Raw genomic sequence first — 20895 nt, 5'->3', positions numbered from 1 at the left:
TGGAATTAGGGGAGTAATATTGGGGTAGGAGGACAACATATTCCACATGATATAGTGGGAACACTACCAGATCTGGAATCAAAGGCTGTGAGTTCGAATCATTGCTACCTATGTGACCATAGACAGATTACTTTCTTCCTCTGGGACTCAGTTTCCTTATCTGTAAAATGTGGGGGTCCTTGACCTCTAAAATTTCTTCTTTACTTTTGATATCTTCTGTTCACTTCTGATATTTTGCCAAATCTGAGTAAATATCTGGTCACATAGACAACAAAGGAATTTTTCTGTTAGATGAAGCCCCTTCTAATGAAATCCTTTGATTCAATGGAGCTCACAATCCTCTTCCTTACTCTCTATTTCCACAACTTAGGACTTCCACTCAAAAGGCCTCTCATTCCATAGCACTAACAGAGGTCTTGTTTTCAGGGTACAACTGCTCTAGTCCCAATGGGACTCCTGGAAATCTGATCCTTGTCCTGCTAACAGGAAAGGACTTAGGGAGAAGGGTCTCCATGGTTGGTCCATGGGGTGGCTGTGGCTGGAGCTTTGTCAGTGGGAGATTGAGAGTCATTTCCAGGTGTCTCAGAGTCCATGTAAACTGAAGCAATCATGAGTTCTGTGATAAGGGGTCAGGGGGAAACAAGGCTCAGTTCCTCAGCCCAACTTCCATGATCTTTCAACTGCATGGCTGGTAGCCTCTAACTGGAAGGGTGCTCCTAGGAGCGAGAGTCAGGGATTCTTGACTGAGGAAATAAGTAGGATCTTCAGGTGTGGAGTTAGGAGAGGAGTGACATGGAACAGGTGACAGGCCAGGACAGACACCCAGAGCTCAGAAAACAAGAAAGGGGGAGCTTATTTTTTTCTCCCCTTTGATCTGATATTTCTTGTGCAGCATAATAAATATGGAAATACGTTTAAAAGAATTGCACATGTTTAACCTATATTGGATTATTTGCTGTCTAGGGGAGGAGGGGAAGCAGGGAGAAAAATTTGGAACACAAGATTTTGCAAGGGTGGATGTTGAAAACAATCTTTGCATGTATTTTGAAAAATAAAAAGCTGTTATAATAAAAAACGTTTTTAAAAAGGGGGAGCTTTTATCTCCACCCCAAGAGGAGGGGCTACTTTGGACCCCACCCAAGGCCTCCATCCTCCCCCATCTCCTGTGTGAGGATATAAAAGCCTTTATCCTAGCCTCCTTAGGATGGAAGAGGAGAACAAGAGATGAGAGGTGAGTTCTTGGGCCCCTGATCTCTTCAAGGACAAGCTGGAGGAAGAAGTTCCAGAGGCAATTTGTTGTACTTTGGCTTTGACAACAGGAAGATCCCAGTTCAGATACACAGAGATCTATGAACTGTGTGCACTTGGGGAAATCACAAACTCTCTGAGCCTCAATTTGCCCATCCTCAAAATGAGAATAATAGTAGCACTCACTTCATGCAACTGAATGAAGATCAAATGAGATACCAGGTGTCTTAAAAATCTTAAAGTGCTATATAAAGACAGGCTAAAATATAGGAGGGGGGTCAGGGTGGAGGGAAGGATCCCTAGGTTCTAATCTTGGTTGTACTACTAATTAGTCAGGGGAAAATTGATTGTCACTTCCCCATTCTGAGCCTCATTTTCTGACTTTGTAAAATGGGGCCAGGATTGGGAGTCGGGAGAGTAGATTGGATTAGGAGATCTTTCAGCTGTCTTCTAGATCTAAAGTCTTGTGATGATTCTGTGGCAATGCTTCTTCACCTCCACAGGAAATATCTAATCCAGCTTCTGGGGGATGGGATGGGGCTCTCTTACAGAAATGAAGCTGTTCCTGCCCCTCACAGGGCTCCTGATGGCATTGATCCTGCCCCCATTGTTAGTGGACACCTTTCCTGGTAACTGACAGAATGGGGGGGGGAAGGATTCAGTGAGGAGGGAGAGGGGAAGGAGGTCCCAGGCAGAGGAGCCTTAGGAAGGGGAGAGGAAGGAGGTCCCAGGCAGAGGAACCTTAAGGAGAAAGGTGGTCCCAGACAGAGGAACCTTGGGGGGGGAGAGAGGGGAAGGAGGTCCCAGGCAGAGAAACCTTAAGGAGAAAGGTGGTCCCAGACAGAGGAGCCTTGGTGGGGGGGGAGAGGGGAAGGAGGTCCCAGGCAGAGGAATCTTAAGAAGAAAGGTGGTCCTAGACAGAAGAGCCTTAAGTGGGGAAAGGGAAATGAAGTCCTAGACAGAGGTGTCTTAAGGGGGAAAGAGGTCCTAGAGAGAGAAGCTTTGGGGGAGAAAGGGAAGGAGATCCTAGGCTGAGGAGCCTTAGGGAAGGAGAGGGAAACGAAGTCCTAGACAGAGGTGTCTTAAGTGGGAAAGAGGTCCTAGAGAGTGAAGCTTGGGGTGGGGAAGGGGAAGGAGGTCCCAGGCGGAGGTATCTTAAGTAGAGAAAGGGGAAGGAAGTCCCAGGCAGAGGTGCCGTATAAGGGGGGTGGTCAGAGACCTCAATGATTTTCCCCTTCCCCAGGCTTTTTAGGGTGGGGAATGAAAGGGTGATGGGGTCCCAAGTGGGAGCAGAGAGCCGAATCTCCCCACTAGGACAGAGGCTTGGGGTTGGCGGCATTTCTTGGACAGGGTCTGATGTGCCGTCTGATTCCCTTTTCTCTCTGGATGTTGGGCAGCTGACACTGGGGAGGTAGACAGCTCTGTGGTGCAGAACAGCATGGAGGAGGCCAAGAAATTGGTGGACAAAGCTTACAAGGAGAAACGAGAAAGGTGGGCACTGAGCTCCAGAGGAGCGCGTCCTACAGGGAGAGCCGATTAAGGGGGGAGGGTTCCAAGCCTAGAGATCAGTTAGAGATCTTGTTTTCTGAGTCACTAAAAGTTGGAAGCAGGGGATGCGGGTCCAGGGTTCCTCTGGGTTATCCTTTGCCTCAAGCCAGCTTGTCCCCTAGCCTAGCTGGAAGATGATCCAATCCTAGTGCAAACATCTCAGAGAAGTCTCCACCTAATGATCTAAGGGCATAGTTGGAAGCAGCCAGGTATCGTGAAGTATCTGATTTGGACTCCAAGGATCTGGATTCAAATCTGCCTCTGCCAATTATTACCTGTGTGCTTGTCTGATCTTGTACAAGTATCTTAATTTCTCTGGCCTGCTTCTTCAGAAAACAAGGGGTCCTGCTGGATGACCCCTAAAATCCTGACTAGTGCTCAGTCTATGATCTTATCATACCCCCGCTTCCCAGAGAGTTGGCAAGTGAGGGAGGCTCTTCTTTCTACTTTCCCCTCCTTCACCCCAATTTCTCCCTCTTTTTCTCCTCTATTTTGAGCAGAATTAAGCAGAAAATGAGGACGGGCACAGCAAGTGCCAGGGATCTCATGTCCTTTTTCAAGCAGCCAGTGGCAGGGACCCGGATAGCTTCTAGAGCCGCCGATTACCTGCACGTAGCCTTGAATCTCCTGGAGAAGAAGCTCCAGCCACGGCACCGGCGCCGGGGACCCTTCAACATCACAGGTATTTCCCTGCACCAGCCTCACTGACTCAGAACTCCCAGGACTTTGCTGTCTTGGATTCTGATCCCATCCCTAGCTCATAGTTGTAGTTGTACGGGGAGGGGAGGGCCCGGAGAAGGGACGCCGCACCTCAGCATTTCCCACAGCCATTCCCTGTCATTTCAGATGTGCTGACCCCTCCCCAGCTGGAGTTCCTGTCCAAAGCCAGTGGCTGCGCCTACCAGGATGTAGGAGTCAAATGTGAGAATAAGGACAACTACCGGACCATCACAGGAGAATGCAACAACAGGTGGGAGACCAGAGCTTGCCAGTCAAGACTTCCTTCTGTCCCACCTCTGCTCCTCTCTCCCTGCAACGGGAGACACGAAAGCCCTGGGTCCTACTCAATGATGGAGACCTGAGCTGCCTGGACTTCCTCTTCCCTCTCTCAGCCCCCCTAAGCTGCCTCTGTTCATCTTCCAGGAGGAGACCCACCTTAGGAGCATCTAATAGGGCCTTCGTACGCTGGTTGCCTGCTGAATATGAGGATGGGGTCTCTCTCCCCTTTGGGTGGACAAAGGGGACAAAGAGAAATGGCTTCCCTGTTCCTCTGGTAAGAATTGGGTGGCTGATGGAGATGGCGTCTGGTGCTTGTTTTTTGTAACCTCCTTCCCATAGCCCCCAAGCCCAAGTGTAGAGCACCCAGCTTCTCATCTTATGGAGATGTTTATACTGATGGGACCCCCAGACCTTGAGAATGGGGAGTGCTGTGGGGCTTTCAGGTCATAGATGGGGAGGATTTACCTCCTTTCATTGCTTCTTCTCATTCTAATACTCCGTTACCTTCTCATTTCCAAACTCCTTCTCTCTCCTTTCCCTCTCTGTCTTTCACACTAACACCTTTGCCCTTTCTATCCTTTCCCTGTCTTCCCTCTCCTACCTCCTCTGCCATCTTTTTTTTCATCCTCAACTCCAGGCCCGAGAAGTCTCCAACCAAATTGTCCGTTTTCCCAATGAGAAGCTGACACAAGACCAGGAAAGGGCTCTCATGTTCATGCAGTGGGGTCAATTCATTGACCATGATTTGGACCTCACCCCTGAGCCTGCCCTGACTGAGAACTGTGAACACACCTGTGAACAGCAACCATCCTGCTTCCCCCTCAAGGTACCAGCCTGGGAAATGGGAAGCTCAGGGGGTGGGAAAGAATATTTAGAGGCCTTCTAGAACAGGGGCTCTTAATCTGGGTTTCACAGCTTAAGGTTCCTCTGGATAAATTTCAAGGGCTCTATGAACTTAGATGAGAAGAAAATTCACACCTTTATTTTCATTGACCTCTAGCTGAAAGTTAGCATTTCCTTCAATTATTTAAAAATATTATTCTGATAATTGTGGAAATATGTATAGAAGAATTGCACATGTTTAATATATATTGGATTACTTGCTATCTAGGGGAGGGAGTTGGAGGAAGGGAGAGGAAAAAATTTTGGACCACAAGGTTTTACAAGGATGAATGTTGAAAATTATCTATGCATATGTTTTTGTTTGTTTTTATTAAATCTTTTTATTTTTGAAACAATAAACAAAACCATGCATGGATAATTTTCAACATTCACCCTTGCAAAACCTTGTGTTCCAAATTTGTTTAAAATATGTGCTGTTCTTCTATACACATTATCACAATGATCATTATGCATATGTTTTGAAAATAAAACACTTTAATGAAAAAGTACCTTTAAAAATGTTATTCTGAGAAGGGGTCCATAAACTGCCAGAGGGGTCCATGACACACAAAAACCTTCAGAACCTTTAATTTAGACCAAATCTCACACTTACAAATGAAAAAACTGAGACTTGTAGAGTTTTAAGTTATTAGCCAAGGTCAGTAAATGCTAGAATTTGAAACCTGTTCACCTGATTCCAAATATCTTCTTTTTTCCTGGTGCCATTCAACCTCTTTTCCTATATTTCTTTTCTTCTCTGTGGGAATAAGAGGAAAGGGAAAAAAAGAGAATCTGAAATTGAAGATAGGTTTCCAAATAGCCGCTCTCCATAATAACTTCCCATTTCTACTAATGGAGGGGCCTTTCTGTTCTTCCCTGTATCTTTCTTTTTATTAAATTCTTCCCCCAGGAAGGAGATATGAATATGTAAATATAAAGGAGATGTAAATAGATAAAATATAAATATAAAAACCTTAATCTAGAAAATATCAGAGATATGTCTTAGCTTAGAGAGATGACCTTATTGGATGTAGAAAGAATGGCCTTTTGGTCTCATCCATCCTCCTTCTGCCCCATCTCCTCAAGGCCTGCTCTGATCCTCTGAGGAGTGACAGGATTGTGTGTGTGTGTATTGGGGGGGGGTACACAGAACAAGAGGGAGGAGAGATGGGGGATGTTAAAGGAGTGTTTCCTTCCAGCTATGGATAACCAGGCCTTAGTGTCAATTAGACCCCTCTCCCTGGAGGGAACAGGTGAAAAACTGCTTGGAGGAGGTGAGAAACCAACATGGTCATGATTTATAGCAGATTATGAACTCCTTGAGGGCAGGGACTATTTAATTTTTGGTTTTGTATTTTCATGCTGGGCACAGTGCCTGGCACAGAACGGTTGCTTAATAAATCTTGTTGATTATTGCTTGATTAATTGAGGACCAAGAGAAGGTAGCCTCTGGAAGAGTCTCAGGCTAGCCGTGACTTTCTACTCCTCAGATCCCACCCAATGACCCCCGGATCCACAACAGGAGCGACTGCATCCCCTTCTTTCGTTCGTGCCCGGCCTGTACAAAAGGCAACATCACCATCCGCAACCAGATCAACTCCCTCACCTCCTTCCTGGATGCCAGCATGGTGTATGGCAGTGAGGATCTCCTGGCTCTGCGCCTCCGGGACAATTCCAGCCAGCAAGGACTCCTGGCTGTGAACGATAAACACAAGGACAATGGACGGGCCCTCCTGCCCTTTGACATGCTCCATGAAGACCCTTGTCTGCTCACCAACCGTTCTGCTAAAATCAAGTGTTTCTTGGCAGGTCAGTGGGTCATCCAAGGGGGTGGAGGGTGAGATGGAGATGCTTTCCACCCACTGTTCTAGAGATGCTACCCCCAAAGGTCATCTTCACAGAATGTGTTTATCTGTAGGAACATCATTGTTATAGACAATCTGTAGTTTTCCATTTTCCAACTTGATATTGCATGTTTGCTTCTCCTTCGTGACTAAAAGAATTGCAGAGATGCTGAAGGATGGCACCAGGTAGACACTAATTTCCCAATTATAGGGAGCCCAGTGGCTGGAGTCAGGAAAATTCTCTGTCCTTAGACACTTACTAGTTGTATGACCCTGGTTAAGTCACCCCATCCCGGTTACCTCAGTTTCCTCATTTGCAAAATGAGCTGGAGAAGGAAATGGTAACCCATTCCAACATCTTAGCCAAGAAAACCCCAAATGGGATCAGGAAGAGTTGAACCCGACTGAAATGAATGAATAACATCAGCATATTTTAATCTGGTGCTGGTGGAATTTAGGATGTTGCCGGACCCATGTAACCATATTTAACATCTCTAACCTAAAGGATATTGAATATAGAGTGAGAGGTTCAAATTTCAGTTTTGCCACTTTACTACCTGTGCAACCTCGAGCTTCTCTAGATCTGTTTCCTGTTCTAGAAAATTTGGGCTAGTTCACTTCTGAAGTCCCTGTCAGCAATAAATCTATGATATATGGCCATGAGGTTGGATGTAGAAGCCACGCATCTTACCTCCATCCAGCTTCCCACTATCATTCCCAAAACAAGCTGCTGAAACTAAAGGTGGTTGTGCAGATGGCTGAAAATTCATATGAATGGCAATTTCAGGTTCACAAGGACTTTGGATACATTATTCTATTTGATTCTCATAACTCTTAGAGGGAGGCTCTAAAATATTATTCTCCTTTTCTAGACAAGGAAATTGAGTCTCAGAAAGATTTCCTGATTTGCCCATGATTCTGCTCCTAGTTAAGGATCAGATCCAGGTCTTCCCTTATTCCTAGACTACTTTTCTTTCTTCGATTCCACCTATCCATAGAGCATCTACTGTAGAAGAAGTACTTGTCTGGCCATCAAAAGAGACTTTTGGCTGAGACTTAGCTTTTTTTTTTTTTTCCTGAGGCAATTGGGGTTAAATGACTTGCCCAGGGTCACACAGCCAGGAAGTGTTAAGTGTTTGAAGTTGGATTTGAACTCAGGTCCTCCTGACTTCAGCTGCCCCGAGACTTAGCTTTTAAGTCTAATTGTGAATCTAAGACATTAACCCATGAACAGATACTTAAGTGTGCAAGGCAATGAAAGAATGCCAGAAGTGCGTATAGACAATAGGTAACAAGGGGGGAGATGAGGCTTCTGGGGGATCTCACAGGATGGGTAGATTTGGTAGAGAGAGAGATGGGATACTGCATTCCAGGTATAAGGCCCCAAAAGAGGGAGGAAAATATGTATCTGAGGAAAAATGGTTTTTTTCTATGTTGGTAGGACTAGAAATGTGAGCAGGTCCATAGGACTTAGAGATCATCTAATTTAACCCCTCCATTTTCTAGATGAGAAAACTGAGGTCCAAAGAGGTGACTGACAGGAGATTAGCAAGTGGGGGAGTTGGATCCTATTAAATCATAGATAGAATCCTTGAATGTCAAAACTAGGGGAAAAAAAACACCTTAGAAATCTTCTAATCTAATCTCCCCATTTTACAGAGGAGGAAACTGAGATCCTTGTAGGAAAGGGCCATACCACCAGAGCAATCCCTCAGGAATTGGGTTACAAATGCTCTCCTGGTTTCTTAAACTCCCAGGTAGATATCAATTTCTTGACCGAAATTCTTGGTTTCCCCAGGAGACAGCAGGTCCAGTGAGATGCCTGAGCTGACATCCATGCACACCCTCTTTCTTCGGGAGCACAACCGGTTGGCTATATTGCTGAAGCGTTTGAACCCCCAGTGGGATGGGGAGAAGCTGTACCAGGAAGCACGGAAGATTGTTGGGGCTCTCATCCAGGTAGGAATTTCTGGGACCTGCTAGAACTTAAAGGGAACTTGATTCAAGCTTGAGCAAGCCACTCCTCAGTGCCTCCCCATGTCACATTAGAAGCCATTCCTTGACAGATCCAGTTCAATCTAAATCAACAAAGATTTATTTAAGTACCTGCTGTATGTAGAGCACTACTCTACTTACAGATGTGGGGAGATATGTGCTAAACACCTGTGAAGATAAAAGCTGAAAGAGCTAGCATTCCCTTCCTCAAGATGCTGGGTCAAGTACAAGCCCAATAAAAATTCATATGTGATTAGTTCTTTAGAAGGAGTGCTCAGAAGCTAACTGTACAAATATATATATTGGATTTAACTATACTTTAACATATTTAACACCCCCTGCCATCTGAGGGAGGGGGTAAAGGGAAGGAGGGGAAAGTTGGAACAGAAGGTTTTGCAACGGTCAGTGTTGAAAAATTACCCATACATATGTTTTGTAAATAAAAAGCTATAATAATAATAATTTAAAAAAGAAGAGATGCTCAAAGGGGCATCCAGGTGGGGCAGTGGATAGAGCACCAGCCCTGAAGTCAGGAGGACCTGAGTTCAAATCTGGTCTCCAACACTTAACACTTCCTGGGCAAATCACTTCACCCCAATTGCCTCAGCAAAAGAAGAAGAAGAAGAAGAAGAAAGAAGAAGAAGGAGAAGAAGTGCTCAAAATACTACTGTTAACAAACACTCTCCTGATTTCTTAAACTCAGATAGATATTATTGAGAAAGTGTCTGTCCTGAAAAGAGTTCACTGAATCTATAGTCATCAGTATTGAGAAGTTATAAGCATCTCCTGAAGGACAGGAGATGTTGGAAGGGGAGACTGCAGGAGGAGAAGGGTTGAGGGGGAAATAATTTGTTTATCTTTTAGATCATCACCTACCGAGACTACCTCCCCCTGGTACTGGGGCCAGCGGCCCTGAAGAAATACTTGCCTACTTATCGGGGCTACAATGAGTCGGTGGATCCACGTATTGCCAATGTCTTCACCAATGCCTTCCGCTATGGCCACACCCTCATCCAGCCCTTTATGTTCCGCCTGAATGATCAGTACCGTCCTGCTGGGCCCAACCCTAGAGTCCCACTTAGTGAAGTCTTCTTTGCCAGCTGGAGGGTCGTGAAGGAAGGTAAGCAAGTTTCCTGGACCCTCCACTATGGGAGGGAGGGTAAAGGACAATGGGATTATACAATCTAGAAGGAAACTTAGAGACCATTAATCCCATTCTTTCATTTTGTGGATGAGGAAAATGAGATCTGGAAAAGTTAGATATTCAAGGTGGATCACACAGGAAGTAGGGTAGCATTAGGACCCAAGTTGGAGAAGGAAATAATAAAGCACTGAAGTATCTTTGCCAAGAAAACCCCAAATGGGGTCATGAAGAGTCAAACATGACTGAAATGATTGAGCAGCACCCCTAAGTTCCAAGTTTAGTGATTCCTACTGTTGTGCTTTAAAAAAATGATACTCATTTGATAGGGTAGGAGAAAGAGAAAAAAGATTCAACAGGAATGAGACTGGGTCATATATCTCAGAATTAGACCCAGAATAGATTTTGAGAGAGCCTCCAGTCCAACCTCCTCATTTTTCAGGGGTTGTTGAGTCTTTCAGACAAGTGGGACTCATTATGACCATTTGGGATTTTCTTGGCAGAGATACTGGGATGGTTTGCCATTTCCTTCTCCAGCTCATTTTTACAGATGAGGAAACTGAGGCAAATTGGGCAAAGTAACTTGCTTAGGGTCACAGGGTCACACAGTAAGTGTCTGAGGTGGATTTGAATTCAGGAAGATGAGTCTTTTTGACTGCAGGCATGGTGTTCTGTGTGTTATGTACTCTTGGTTGAACTAGAAGACTTTTAAAGTCCCCTTCAAATTGATGCTATTGTTTCTAAGCTATGTTCTATAGAGTCCTGATGGTTCATTACAATATAAATGGGGTTATTTAGAACCCCATTAGGTTCCAATCAGAACATTTGGATGATGCTGATATTTTCTGCTCTAATACAGCATAAAAGAGTACAATCTGGCCAATGAGGGCCCAGTTCTAAGGCGTTTTCACAGGGTGCTTGTCTTATGCAATCACCCACGTGCATGTCTGGTAAGTCTGTTACTGGAAGTGTGTGATAACATAGAATTCAGGGACCTGCTTTAGAACATATGCTGATATTTTGTGACATGTTCCTGTATGCTTGTTACATGGTGAAGAAGAGCCTTTTAATTGACTTTTGAGCAGAGGATTTATTGTTTTCTCTCTCTGGCTGAATCCCTGGAAAAAAGGACAAAATGTTGGAAACCTCCAGGTAGGAAGAGAAGCTCAGCCTTTTATCTGCCTGCCCAGACCACCTGTCTATCTGGAGGCTAACAACATTTCATCTTCCTCACTGGAACATAGCCCGAGAGAAAGAACCGTATTTTTAATGAATGACTTGCAAGTACATAGTTCCAACTTAGCAGCCAATCAGAAGGCTCTTCTTGACCACACAGTAACCAATTACAGAACACCTGTACATGCTCTCAAGTGGAGAGCCAGGTTCCCCTATTTCATGTCATTAAGAACTTTCAGAAGCAAATGGGGATGGAGCATGGTGTACGTGCTCCTGAGAACCGGACCTTCATTGGCCAGACCCCCATAATAACATTGAATATGAAGTTATGTGCTTATCACAAACACTTAGGATCTCAGATTTAGAAAAGACTTGGGGGATGATTTAGTCCAACCTCTTCCAATAGAGGCTCTTCCCCCTTCATTTGTGCTCTTCAGGCAGAGGTTGGATGATCACTCTTTAGGGATTTTTGTAGAGGGGTCTCTCAGTCAAGTAGAAGGCTTTGAGATCCCTTCTCAAGACCTTCTAAGTTTCTGTGAAGCAGTTAGTAGCAGAGCTAGAATTTAAATCTTGTTCTTCTAGCTCCAAATCTAATGGCCTTTTAAAAACAATATCGTGGGGGCAGCTAGGTGCTGCAGTGGATAGAGCACCAGTCCTGAAGTCAGGAGGACCTGAGTTCAAATGTGTTCTCAGACACTTCTAGCTGTGTGATTCTGGGCAAGTCACTTAACCCAAATTGCCTCAGCCAAAAAACCTTCCAAAAACCAAAACCAAAACCAAAAAAACCAAAAAAAGCCCCCAATATCTTGCCTTTTCTCTCTTTTTGGACCATAGCATCAATTTCATTGGGATAAGAAACTCCTCTTGAGGGACTCCCTCTACCAATGCCGGTTAACTCCTACTTTTCAACTTTTATCAGTGTTGTTTGGGGCATTAACCAGGGTCAAATAGCCAGTATGTCAGAAGTGAAACATATCCTGAGTTCCTGGCTCTGAGACCACTGTGCCATGCTTCTTATTACTTATGAAAATCAATGTAATTTTCTCTATTTTGCTCTGGAGTGTGACCAAATCTATCCAATCCAAAATACTTATTGAGCACTCACTAATATGTAAGACACTGTGCTATGCACCAGGCATGCAAAGACAAAAGGAAAATCAGTCCTTGTCCTTGAAAAGCTTACATTCTTTTGGGGAAATAAAACATGCAACTAGAAGTTAAATACAAGATAATTTGGTGAGGGAGAAAGCACTAGATGAACAGATCAGTAAAATTAGTTTTTGTTGTTTTTTCAAAGTAGTCTAGCAAAAATTTCCTACGAGAAACAGTATGTGAACTGAACAGTCCCTTTGAATATTAACATATGTCAATATGTCAATAGTCTAAAACTATTCTCTTGCTTAATTAACTTGGAAAACACTATTTACAGACCTTTTCTTTCTAGGGTATCAGTGTGTTTTCATTCAGAAGGTAGCAGGGAATCTGGAGTCTTGGGTTTGAACTTCACCTCTACCACTTTGTGTAACTACACACTCTGTACTTTGGGGAAACCACTTAGCTTTTCTGAGCTTCAGTTTCCTCATCTCTAAAATTAGTGAAGTTCTTAATTTTTGTGTATCATGGACCCCTTTGGCAGTCTGATAAAACGTATTAATTCCTTCTCAGAAAAATATTTCAAGTGCATAAAATAAAATACATGGGATTACAAAGGAAATCAATTATATTGAAATATAGTTATCTAAATATTAAGAAAAAAATCACTAGTTCACAGAGCCCAGGTTAAGAACTCCTATACTAGAGAATCTCTCAGGTCCTTTCTAGGATCCTCTCTCTGGTCCCAGGATCTTCCAATAAGCACATATTTATTAAGTATGTTCACTGATTGAAACTGTGGGGGGGGGGGGGGGGGGAAAGGGGATATGTAGAATAGGAAATTAATTGCTAAAAAAAATATGAGACATGGTTCTGGTTCTTGGTCAAGGAGCTTAGAATCTAGTTGTTGAGATGGCACAGACCCTGGAAAAGATAGATAGTCAATGCTAAATTATAGTGGAGTCTTGCAAACAATGAGGGAGTTGAAGGAGTTCAGCAGAGGACACGGTCACTTTGGGCTGGGGTGACATGTTAGGAAAAAAAAACTGGCTATGTCCGCTTAGTAACTCCTCTGTAAGTTTCAGTGAATCTGGATTTTTGGGGATGCTAAATCATGATCCTGTGATATGTTCTTTCACACTAGGAGCTAAGGTTATATCTTGATCTTACAATTCCCAGGGGGCATTGACCCAATTCTCCGAGGCCTCATGGCCACCCCAGCCAAACTGAACAGACAGAATCAAATTGTGGTGGATGAAATCCGGGATAAGTTATTTAAACAGGTCATGAGGATTGGCCTGGACTTACCTGCTCTCAACATGCAACGTAGTAGAGACCATGGCCTCCCAGGTGAGAGAACTTGCCCCATATCATTCCTTTAGTTACTATTCCATCTTCATCCCTATCCCTATTCCCATCTCATCCATATTCTTGTCTCCATCTCATTTCCATCTCCAAATTCATCTCTTTCCTCAAATCCATCCTTATTTTCACATTGATTCAAACCTTCAACCCCGACTCTATCTCATATCCACCCCTGCCACCAATGGCATCAGGAACACTGCTAAGAAAATCTATGAAATGGTTAAGGTAAACTTCAAGGCCCTCTTTTTGCTCCCTGTGGCACATCATCTCCCTCTGCCCTTCAGGTACCTCTTTCTATCTCTTTCTCTCTCCTTATCAAAACCTGCTCTTGGGAAAGAGTCTGATATTAATCAATTATACCTTAGTCTAAATAAGTTTCTTTTACTGGGCTATTGACCTGTTAAGTCTTCTTTTTATCCTCTTAAAGGAATCTCAGGGAATCTCTGTTCCTTGGTACTTTATCAAGAACTAGAAATACATTTTGGGAGGCAGAAAAGGCTGAGCCTATTACTCTTGCAATTACCTCCTATAGGTGATCCAAATGGTAAAGTCAAGTCCAAACTATATCATCTAGTAATAGCCAACATTTATATATTACCTTAAAATTTGTGAAGCATTTTCTAATCTTTATCTCATTTTATCTGCAAAACAACTCAGAAGACAGGCACTATTATTATAGTTGAGAAAACTAAAGCAGACAGATATTAAGTGCTTAGGGTCACACATATCTGGTAATGAGGGCAGAATGGGAGGCCACATTCTGAATTCTGGTCCAGATCTCTATCCATGTACCATCTAGTTCTCTAGAAAAGAGAATTTCAGCACTTGTTCATCCTTGGGTCTTAAGGCACAGACATACAATAGCTGTTTTATTGTTTCAGTGATGTATGGCTCTTTGTGACCCTATTTGGGCTTTTCTTGGCAAAAAATACTGGAGTGGTTTTCCATTTCCTTCTCTACCTCATTTTACAGATGAGGAAACCGAGACAAACAGGGTTAAGGGATTTGTCCAGAGTCTCACTGTCATTAAATGTCTGAGGCCAGATTTGAACTAAGGAAGATGAGCCCTGAGTTCAAGCCCAGTGCTTTATCCCACTTAGCCACTTAGTTACCCAATGATATGTGAAGGAATAATGGAGGACCCTCAAATAGAGAGAGTAAGTCATTCATAGTCACTCACACATCATGGGTAAGTGTAATTTAGAGTGTGATGCTAGAGTAAGGATAAATAGTACCCAAGTCTCCCAGTCTTTCTCCTTTCAGAAAGCCCAGATGGCCCAGGGAGCCACACTAACTCTTTACCTGGGTACATGCAGTACCCAAACAAAGAACATCAAGTTCCCCTAAAAGAAAAAGAGCTTACTTCAAATGAAAACAAACACTAAGGTCAGTCCTTAGTACCTGGGTACATGCAGTACCCAAACAAAGAACATCAAGTTCCCCTAAAAGAAAAAGAGCTTACTTCAAATGAAAACAAACACTAAGGTCAGTCCTGAAAGACAAGAAATCCCCAAGGGGCAGTTTGAGAGGAAAAGAAAAAGGGGCAATCTCTCCAATTTCCTCTAGGACCCTGGATTGGATTTAGAGCTAGAAGGTTCTCAGAAGTTTTCTAGACCTACTACAGTTTGCAAAACTAGTGGATTTTTTTTTGTCAGTTTTTACAAAATCCTCCACCTCTTCATTTTGCAAAAGAAGAAACCTGGGTGGCCATTTAGTCAATCACACAGTTACATCATTTAAAACTTAAGTCATCTGACTCCAAATTCAACATCAGTCTAAGTGTATTTATGTGAAACTCAAGAAAATTGATTATTAATGTTGTTATTTTTTACCAATCAGTTGAGGCTACCTTCTTTTTTTTTCTGATTCTATTCCATTTCCTCCACCGCATCCCCCACCTCTGCTTCTCTGAGTCACCACTCTACTGATTGGTTTCTTTCCCTTCCTCCAGAATATAGGTTGGGGGTGTATAAAGATATGCTGTTAGTAGAGAAGACAGGCAGTAGTCATATTAAAACTCTAGATGCTTCTCTTAAAAAGGTCTTTATTCACTAATAGGCCTGTGCTCCCCAAGATGGGCCAAGGGAGCATTCTCTGGCTTAACTTTCACCAATCCATCTTTAGCTCTCTTGAAATATCTGTCCTTTTCCACTCTGGTTCCCTAACTCTATTGACCTAATAAAGAGTGGGTTAATGGGGAAAAATACATAGAGCTTTACTATGTAGTTAAAGAAGAAATAGTAAACATTAAAGCAAAATCCATTTGGAGTCTGAGAATTTGGTTTCAAATTCTGACTCCTGACATTTCCTTTTTCCATGAATTTGGGTGAGGTATTTCTCTAAATCTCATTTTCACTTTATATAATGAAATGACTGGATTTGGTTATCCAAGTTCCTTTCCAACTCTCCATCCTATGGGCCCAAACACTGAGAAGTCTTTCTGAGCATGGAAAATGCCTCTTCTCTCTGTATCTTTATGATAGAGAAAGCTGGGGTAGTGAGAACATAACATGTCCTATGTGGTCTTTTTTGATAGGACTTGGGGGTTGACCTGCTTAGGAACCGGAACAGGTTCTCTTCCTAAGAAGCCCAAGTAAGGTTCTCTAGGCTTGGGATGGGAGCCAGAGAGAAGGTTGTGGAGCAAGGGAGAGCCAGGTTCCAGTACTGCCCGGGATATTTGTTAATTATGTGACTCTAGGCAACTCATTCTGACTTTCAATTTCCACATCTGAATTAGGATTAAAGAATACCTTTATACCAATGAAAATGTTTCACAAACCTGGAAGTACTTTACAAATGTGAGCTATTCAACCCTTTTTGTAGTGGCAAGGAACTTAGAAACTGATGGATGCCCACCAGTTGGGGAATGGATGAATAAGTTATGGTATGTGATGTAATGGAATATTATTGTTCTGTAAGAAACAACCAACAGGACGATTTCAGAGAGATCTGGAGAGACTTACAGGAACTGATGCTAAGTGAAGTGAGTAGAACAAAGAGAATATTGTACATGGTAACAAGAAGATTATGTGATGGTTAATTCTGATGGACGTGACTTGTGATGGTGAGATCCAGCCTCATTCAGAGAGAGAACTACAGAGACTGAATGTGGATCAAAGCATAGTATTCTCACTTTTGTTGTGTTGTTTACTTGCTTGTTTTTTTCACTAATTTTTCCTCCTTTTGATCTGATTTTTCTCGTGCAGCCTGATAAATATGGAAATATATTTAGAAGAATTGCAAAATAAAAAAAATGTGAGCTATCACTACACACTGCTTGCATAGTAAATCCTACTATTTTCTTAGCTATCTTTTCCATTGTATTCTCTGTCCCCTCCCCTTCTCTCCCTACAACAGGATACAATGCCTGGAGAAGGTTTTGTGGGCTCCCTCAACCCAAAACAGAAGGTGAGCTTACCACAGTGCTGAAGAACGCTGTTCTGGCCAAGAAATTGATGACTCAGTATGGTACTCCTGACAACATTGACATCTGGATGGGGGGCGTGGCAGAACCCCTGGAGCCCAGTGGTAGGGTGGGACCCCTCCTGGCCTGTCTCATCGGGACCCAATTCAAAAAACTCCGAGATGGAGACCGGTGAGGAAACTGGATATGTAAGGAGAGACTTTGGGTTAGAACCCACGATGGAGCTGGGGCAGAATGGGGATAAGAGACCTGGGCTTAAAGCTGGGAACTGTCACCCTCTTACTGTGTGTGATTGTGATCAGGTCACTGACTCTCTCTGATCCTCAGTAACCCTTTCTCTGCAAAATGGGGGAAATCATCCGGACTCTAACAATTCAGTTTTGTGCTGAGGTTGGTAACTTCACAAGGATGGAAAAGTCTTGAGCTCCTTAAAAACCAAAGGTTCTGTATTCCTGACTTTTAGAGCCGGACTGTGGTGTAGTGCCGAGTGAAGTCCTAGAAAACTGAGTCTGAGGGTCAGCAGGGGTTAATGGATAAGATTTTACCCTAAGAATGATATGGGTCCAAATTCTGCCTCATTACTTACTAGTTATGTGATCCTGTGCAAGTTATTTTACTTGTGGCTTACTGTTTCCTCATCTGTAAAATGAGGGGGTTGGACGTAATGGTCTTTTAAGATCTATTCCAGCTCTAAATATATGATCTCATGATTTGTATATAGGGATCTTCCTGAACTGGGAATGAGGGAAGCTACTTTCCTCTCTGATAAAGGACCTGCTAGGCAGCATGTCAGACCGGGACAAAAAGGATGCTTTCTAGAGACAGACTCTCGTTATTTTGGGTTCTGCTTTGGTCTTCCCCGACCTTGCTCTGACTTGTCAGCCGGGTCTCCCTGGACCAAACTGTCCATGTAGGGAGGGGAATGGAGGGCTGAGATAGGGTGAGCCCTTGTTCGGGGCAGAGTGGGGTAAGGAGTCGAGTTAGAGCTCCAGGCTCCTTCAGCACCGCGGCACTTTCTTCTCATCCCCGACAGGTTTTATTGGGAGAGTGCAGGGGTTTTCAGCACACAGCAGCGCCAGGCACTGGCCACCATTAGCCTCTCCCGCGTCATCTGTGACAACACGGGCATCACCTCGGTGCCTAGGAATATCTTCAAGGCCAATCAGTTTCCCAGAGATTTTGTCAACTGCAACATGATTCCTCGGATGGACCTGTCGGCGTGGAGAAACAAGGCGGACTAGTTGGACAGGTAGATACGTCTGGGAGGAAGGGAGAGTTTAGGCTCGGAGGAGATGCTTTCAATGCCCTCCATGTCCACCTTTTCCTGCAAGGTACAAACCTGGTCTGGAAGGACGAAAGTGCTGGTAGCGTCCACATGGAGTTTGTGTGAAGGAGCGTGTGGGGTCTTAGTATTCTGCAATTAAATATTATCTTTGCATATATCCAGCTCACCTCTGCCCTTTCCATCCGGTTTGTGTAATTATGGACTTGAAAAACATAACCCTGTGTGTAAACTAAGAGTAAGTGACAGAAGGTTTGAGCAAAATCCTTACTACATGGATTTTGTGACATCTATTTTGGCTGCTTAGAAACTAGGTTTTAGGTATGATTGTTGTTATTTTTGCTTTATTCAAGTATGGTAGGTTCTGGGCTTTATTCTGGCTAGATATGGTGTAGATAGTTTCTGAGAGGAGGTGGATGGGCAAGGTCAGGTTTTCAAGCTCACTGGCTGCTTTCTCACCCAATTTTTTTTTATTATGAATGCAACAGTTGTCAGCCAACACAAACATTTCAATGTGCAAAGAATGAAAAAAGAAGACTATATGAAATGACATGCTTCTTTTAATTAGACTTTTGTTTTATTTTTTTAAGTTTTACCCACTTCTGACATTTGTTTTTTTCATAGGAATCTGTCCTGAGCCTCTTCCCATTAGGGAATCAAGGAAGTCTAAGAGGGAATCTCCTGACTCTAGCTGAAATCATCAGGCATCACATCCTGATCAGGCTAAGGCTCCAGGACCCAAGACCAAAGAAGGATTTGGCAGTGGCTTCCCTGGCTATTAGGAAGGGAAATTATTTTCCTCCTTTGACCTGAATGTCCAGGCTGAAATTGTCCCAGGTCTGCAGCCTGCTCCGGGGGCAATTCTTCCTCTTGAACCAAGAAGCAAGGGTCTCTGTCAGGAATAGGAACCTGGGACAACTTTTCTCCTGACTGAGATACACCATCTGCTTCTATTATCAATAAAGTACTTCTGATAGGAGGGCTGGTGTGAACTTGTCTGTTAAAAGGGCTACAGGGGATAGGGCTGGAGCCTCTGAAAAGAAAGTCCACTGGCCTTAGGAAGACCACGATTGGCTCTAGAGGTTTACCTGAAACATCAGAATGGGAAAAGAATATTGATAGACCCTATTGGCCAAGAGCAAGAAGGGCTGGTTTGGTAGCCTAAATGAGAGGGTTTGTAGAAGCCCTGTGGCCAATTCAGGCAAAGGGGAAATTCTCTGCCAAGAATTGCTGTTACCAAATAGTTATATATAACTGCAAGGACTATCCTTATTATGAATCAAATTTCTAACATATATGCATATTTACATTTATACAAAACAATATTCATAAGAAAGACCTTTATTCCACTGTGGGATCTTTTTGTTTACAAGCTTATTCCCCTGACCTATAGAATCGTAGTAAAGAACATTGGACTAAACATGGGAAAATCTAGCTTCTTCTGACACAGCCTAGCTGTGTTCATTCTGGGGAAGTTACTTTATTTCTCAGTGAACCACTTTCCTCACCAAATCTCAAATTCTATTATAAAGCAGAAATCAGAAAACCTATCTGGCACTAGTTTGAAAAGTCAATCAGTGGGACAAACTAGGGAACCAGATATAGAAGCAATCAAACACAAGTTTAATAAACTCAGGAACATGTCACCGGGAGAATGACCTGTGATATATATAGCTTTGTATAAATTAGATTTAGATAATCATTTTACACCATTTACAACAGTAGATTCCAAATGGATACATGGCATACATCAATTAATAAACATTTATTAAGCATGGTGAAAGGACCACCCAAATTTTAACTGCTTCAATACTTTCCATAATACTTGGGCTGTGTTTCAATATGTCTTCTTTTATATATGTGTGGATATACATATATCTATATCTATATCTATACGTATATATGGTTTAATTTTTCAGAATTACATAACTTCAAGGACTATCCTTATTATGAATCAAATTTCTATATATGCATATTTACATTTATACAAAGCAATATTCATAAGAAAGACCTTTATTCCACTGTGGGATCTTTTTGTTTACAAGCTTATTCCCCTGACCTATAGAATCGAAGTCAGCATTTCATATTTAGAATTTTAAGAGGGTAGGGAATAAGCATTAGGGCCTTTAATAGGCTTTTGATTCCTTATTCTAGAGAATAACCTAAAGCTATGCTCTTGGCACTTATTGGATAATTGGCATGTATCTTGTGTTACTTATTCCTTGCTTTTTGCTTTCATCCCTGTGACTAGTAAAGAAAGTTTCTCCCATTTTTTCCAATAATTTTATATGTTAAACGTCCACTTGGTCCAGTTGGTCATATAGTACTTGAAATCATAGATAAGACAGAACCTTGATGACTCCCTTGTTAGCAAACCTAAAGTAAACCAAGAAGTATTTCACTGTTTAATTCCCATCCCTTCCAATTACTGACTATATCTAAAGATCCAAAATTTAGATTTGAAAGTTGAGCTAACAGACAACACTTTCTCCATCTATTCTTGAAATCCTTGAAAAAGAGAAAGCATCTCTAATATGCATCAATCTGAGATTTTGCCTATATAAAAAGAGAACTTTGTGAAGGCATCTTTTAGAATTGGCATACCACCAGCTCAGTTTGAATTTGAATTTGAATTTGGAGGAATGCAGCATCTTAATCCCATTCCTTCAGGCATACTCTAGTTGGACACAGAATTGTTTTAATCAAAATTTTTATACATGTAAATCTTGTATGGAGGTTATTTTTCCCTTTCCCTAGTGTAGATCCTGGGTTACTATATCGTCACTCATTTGAAGTCTTTGCCATTAGAGGAAGGAATTCAAATGGAAGATAAACTGATCGTCTCACCCTAATTTTAAAGCTCTTTCTTTGAATTTAAGAAGCCCTTCTTCTTATTGCT

At 42.6% G+C, this 20895-nt stretch overlaps 1 protein-coding gene across 1 annotated transcript; it reads left to right on the top strand.

The window, feature by feature from the left end:
* Positions 1-1154: 1154 nt before the first annotated feature.
* LOC100918289 (myeloperoxidase) lies at positions 1155-18975 on the top strand. The gene is made up of 14 exons (XM_003767952.4): positions 1155-1231; positions 1800-1877; positions 2646-2739; positions 3297-3478; positions 3643-3766; positions 3940-4069; positions 4433-4621; positions 6168-6486; positions 8320-8480; positions 9381-9636; positions 13105-13275; positions 16648-16885; positions 17748-17963; positions 18621-18975. The coding sequence occupies exons 1-13, from the start codon at positions 1225-1227 to the stop codon at positions 17953-17955; spliced, it is 2157 nt and encodes a 718-aa protein (XP_003768000.1). The 5' UTR covers positions 1155-1224; the 3' UTR covers positions 17956-17963; positions 18621-18975.
* Positions 18976-20895: the final 1920 nt, after the last annotated feature.

The sequence above is a fragment of the Sarcophilus harrisii genome, chromosome 4, assembly GCF_902635505.1.
Source record: "Sarcophilus harrisii chromosome 4, mSarHar1.11, whole genome shotgun sequence".
Taxonomy (NCBI): domain Eukaryota; kingdom Metazoa; phylum Chordata; class Mammalia; order Dasyuromorphia; family Dasyuridae; genus Sarcophilus; species Sarcophilus harrisii.
Note: the sequence above shows the minus strand (reverse complement) of the source record. Positions and strands in the feature narration are given on the sequence as shown.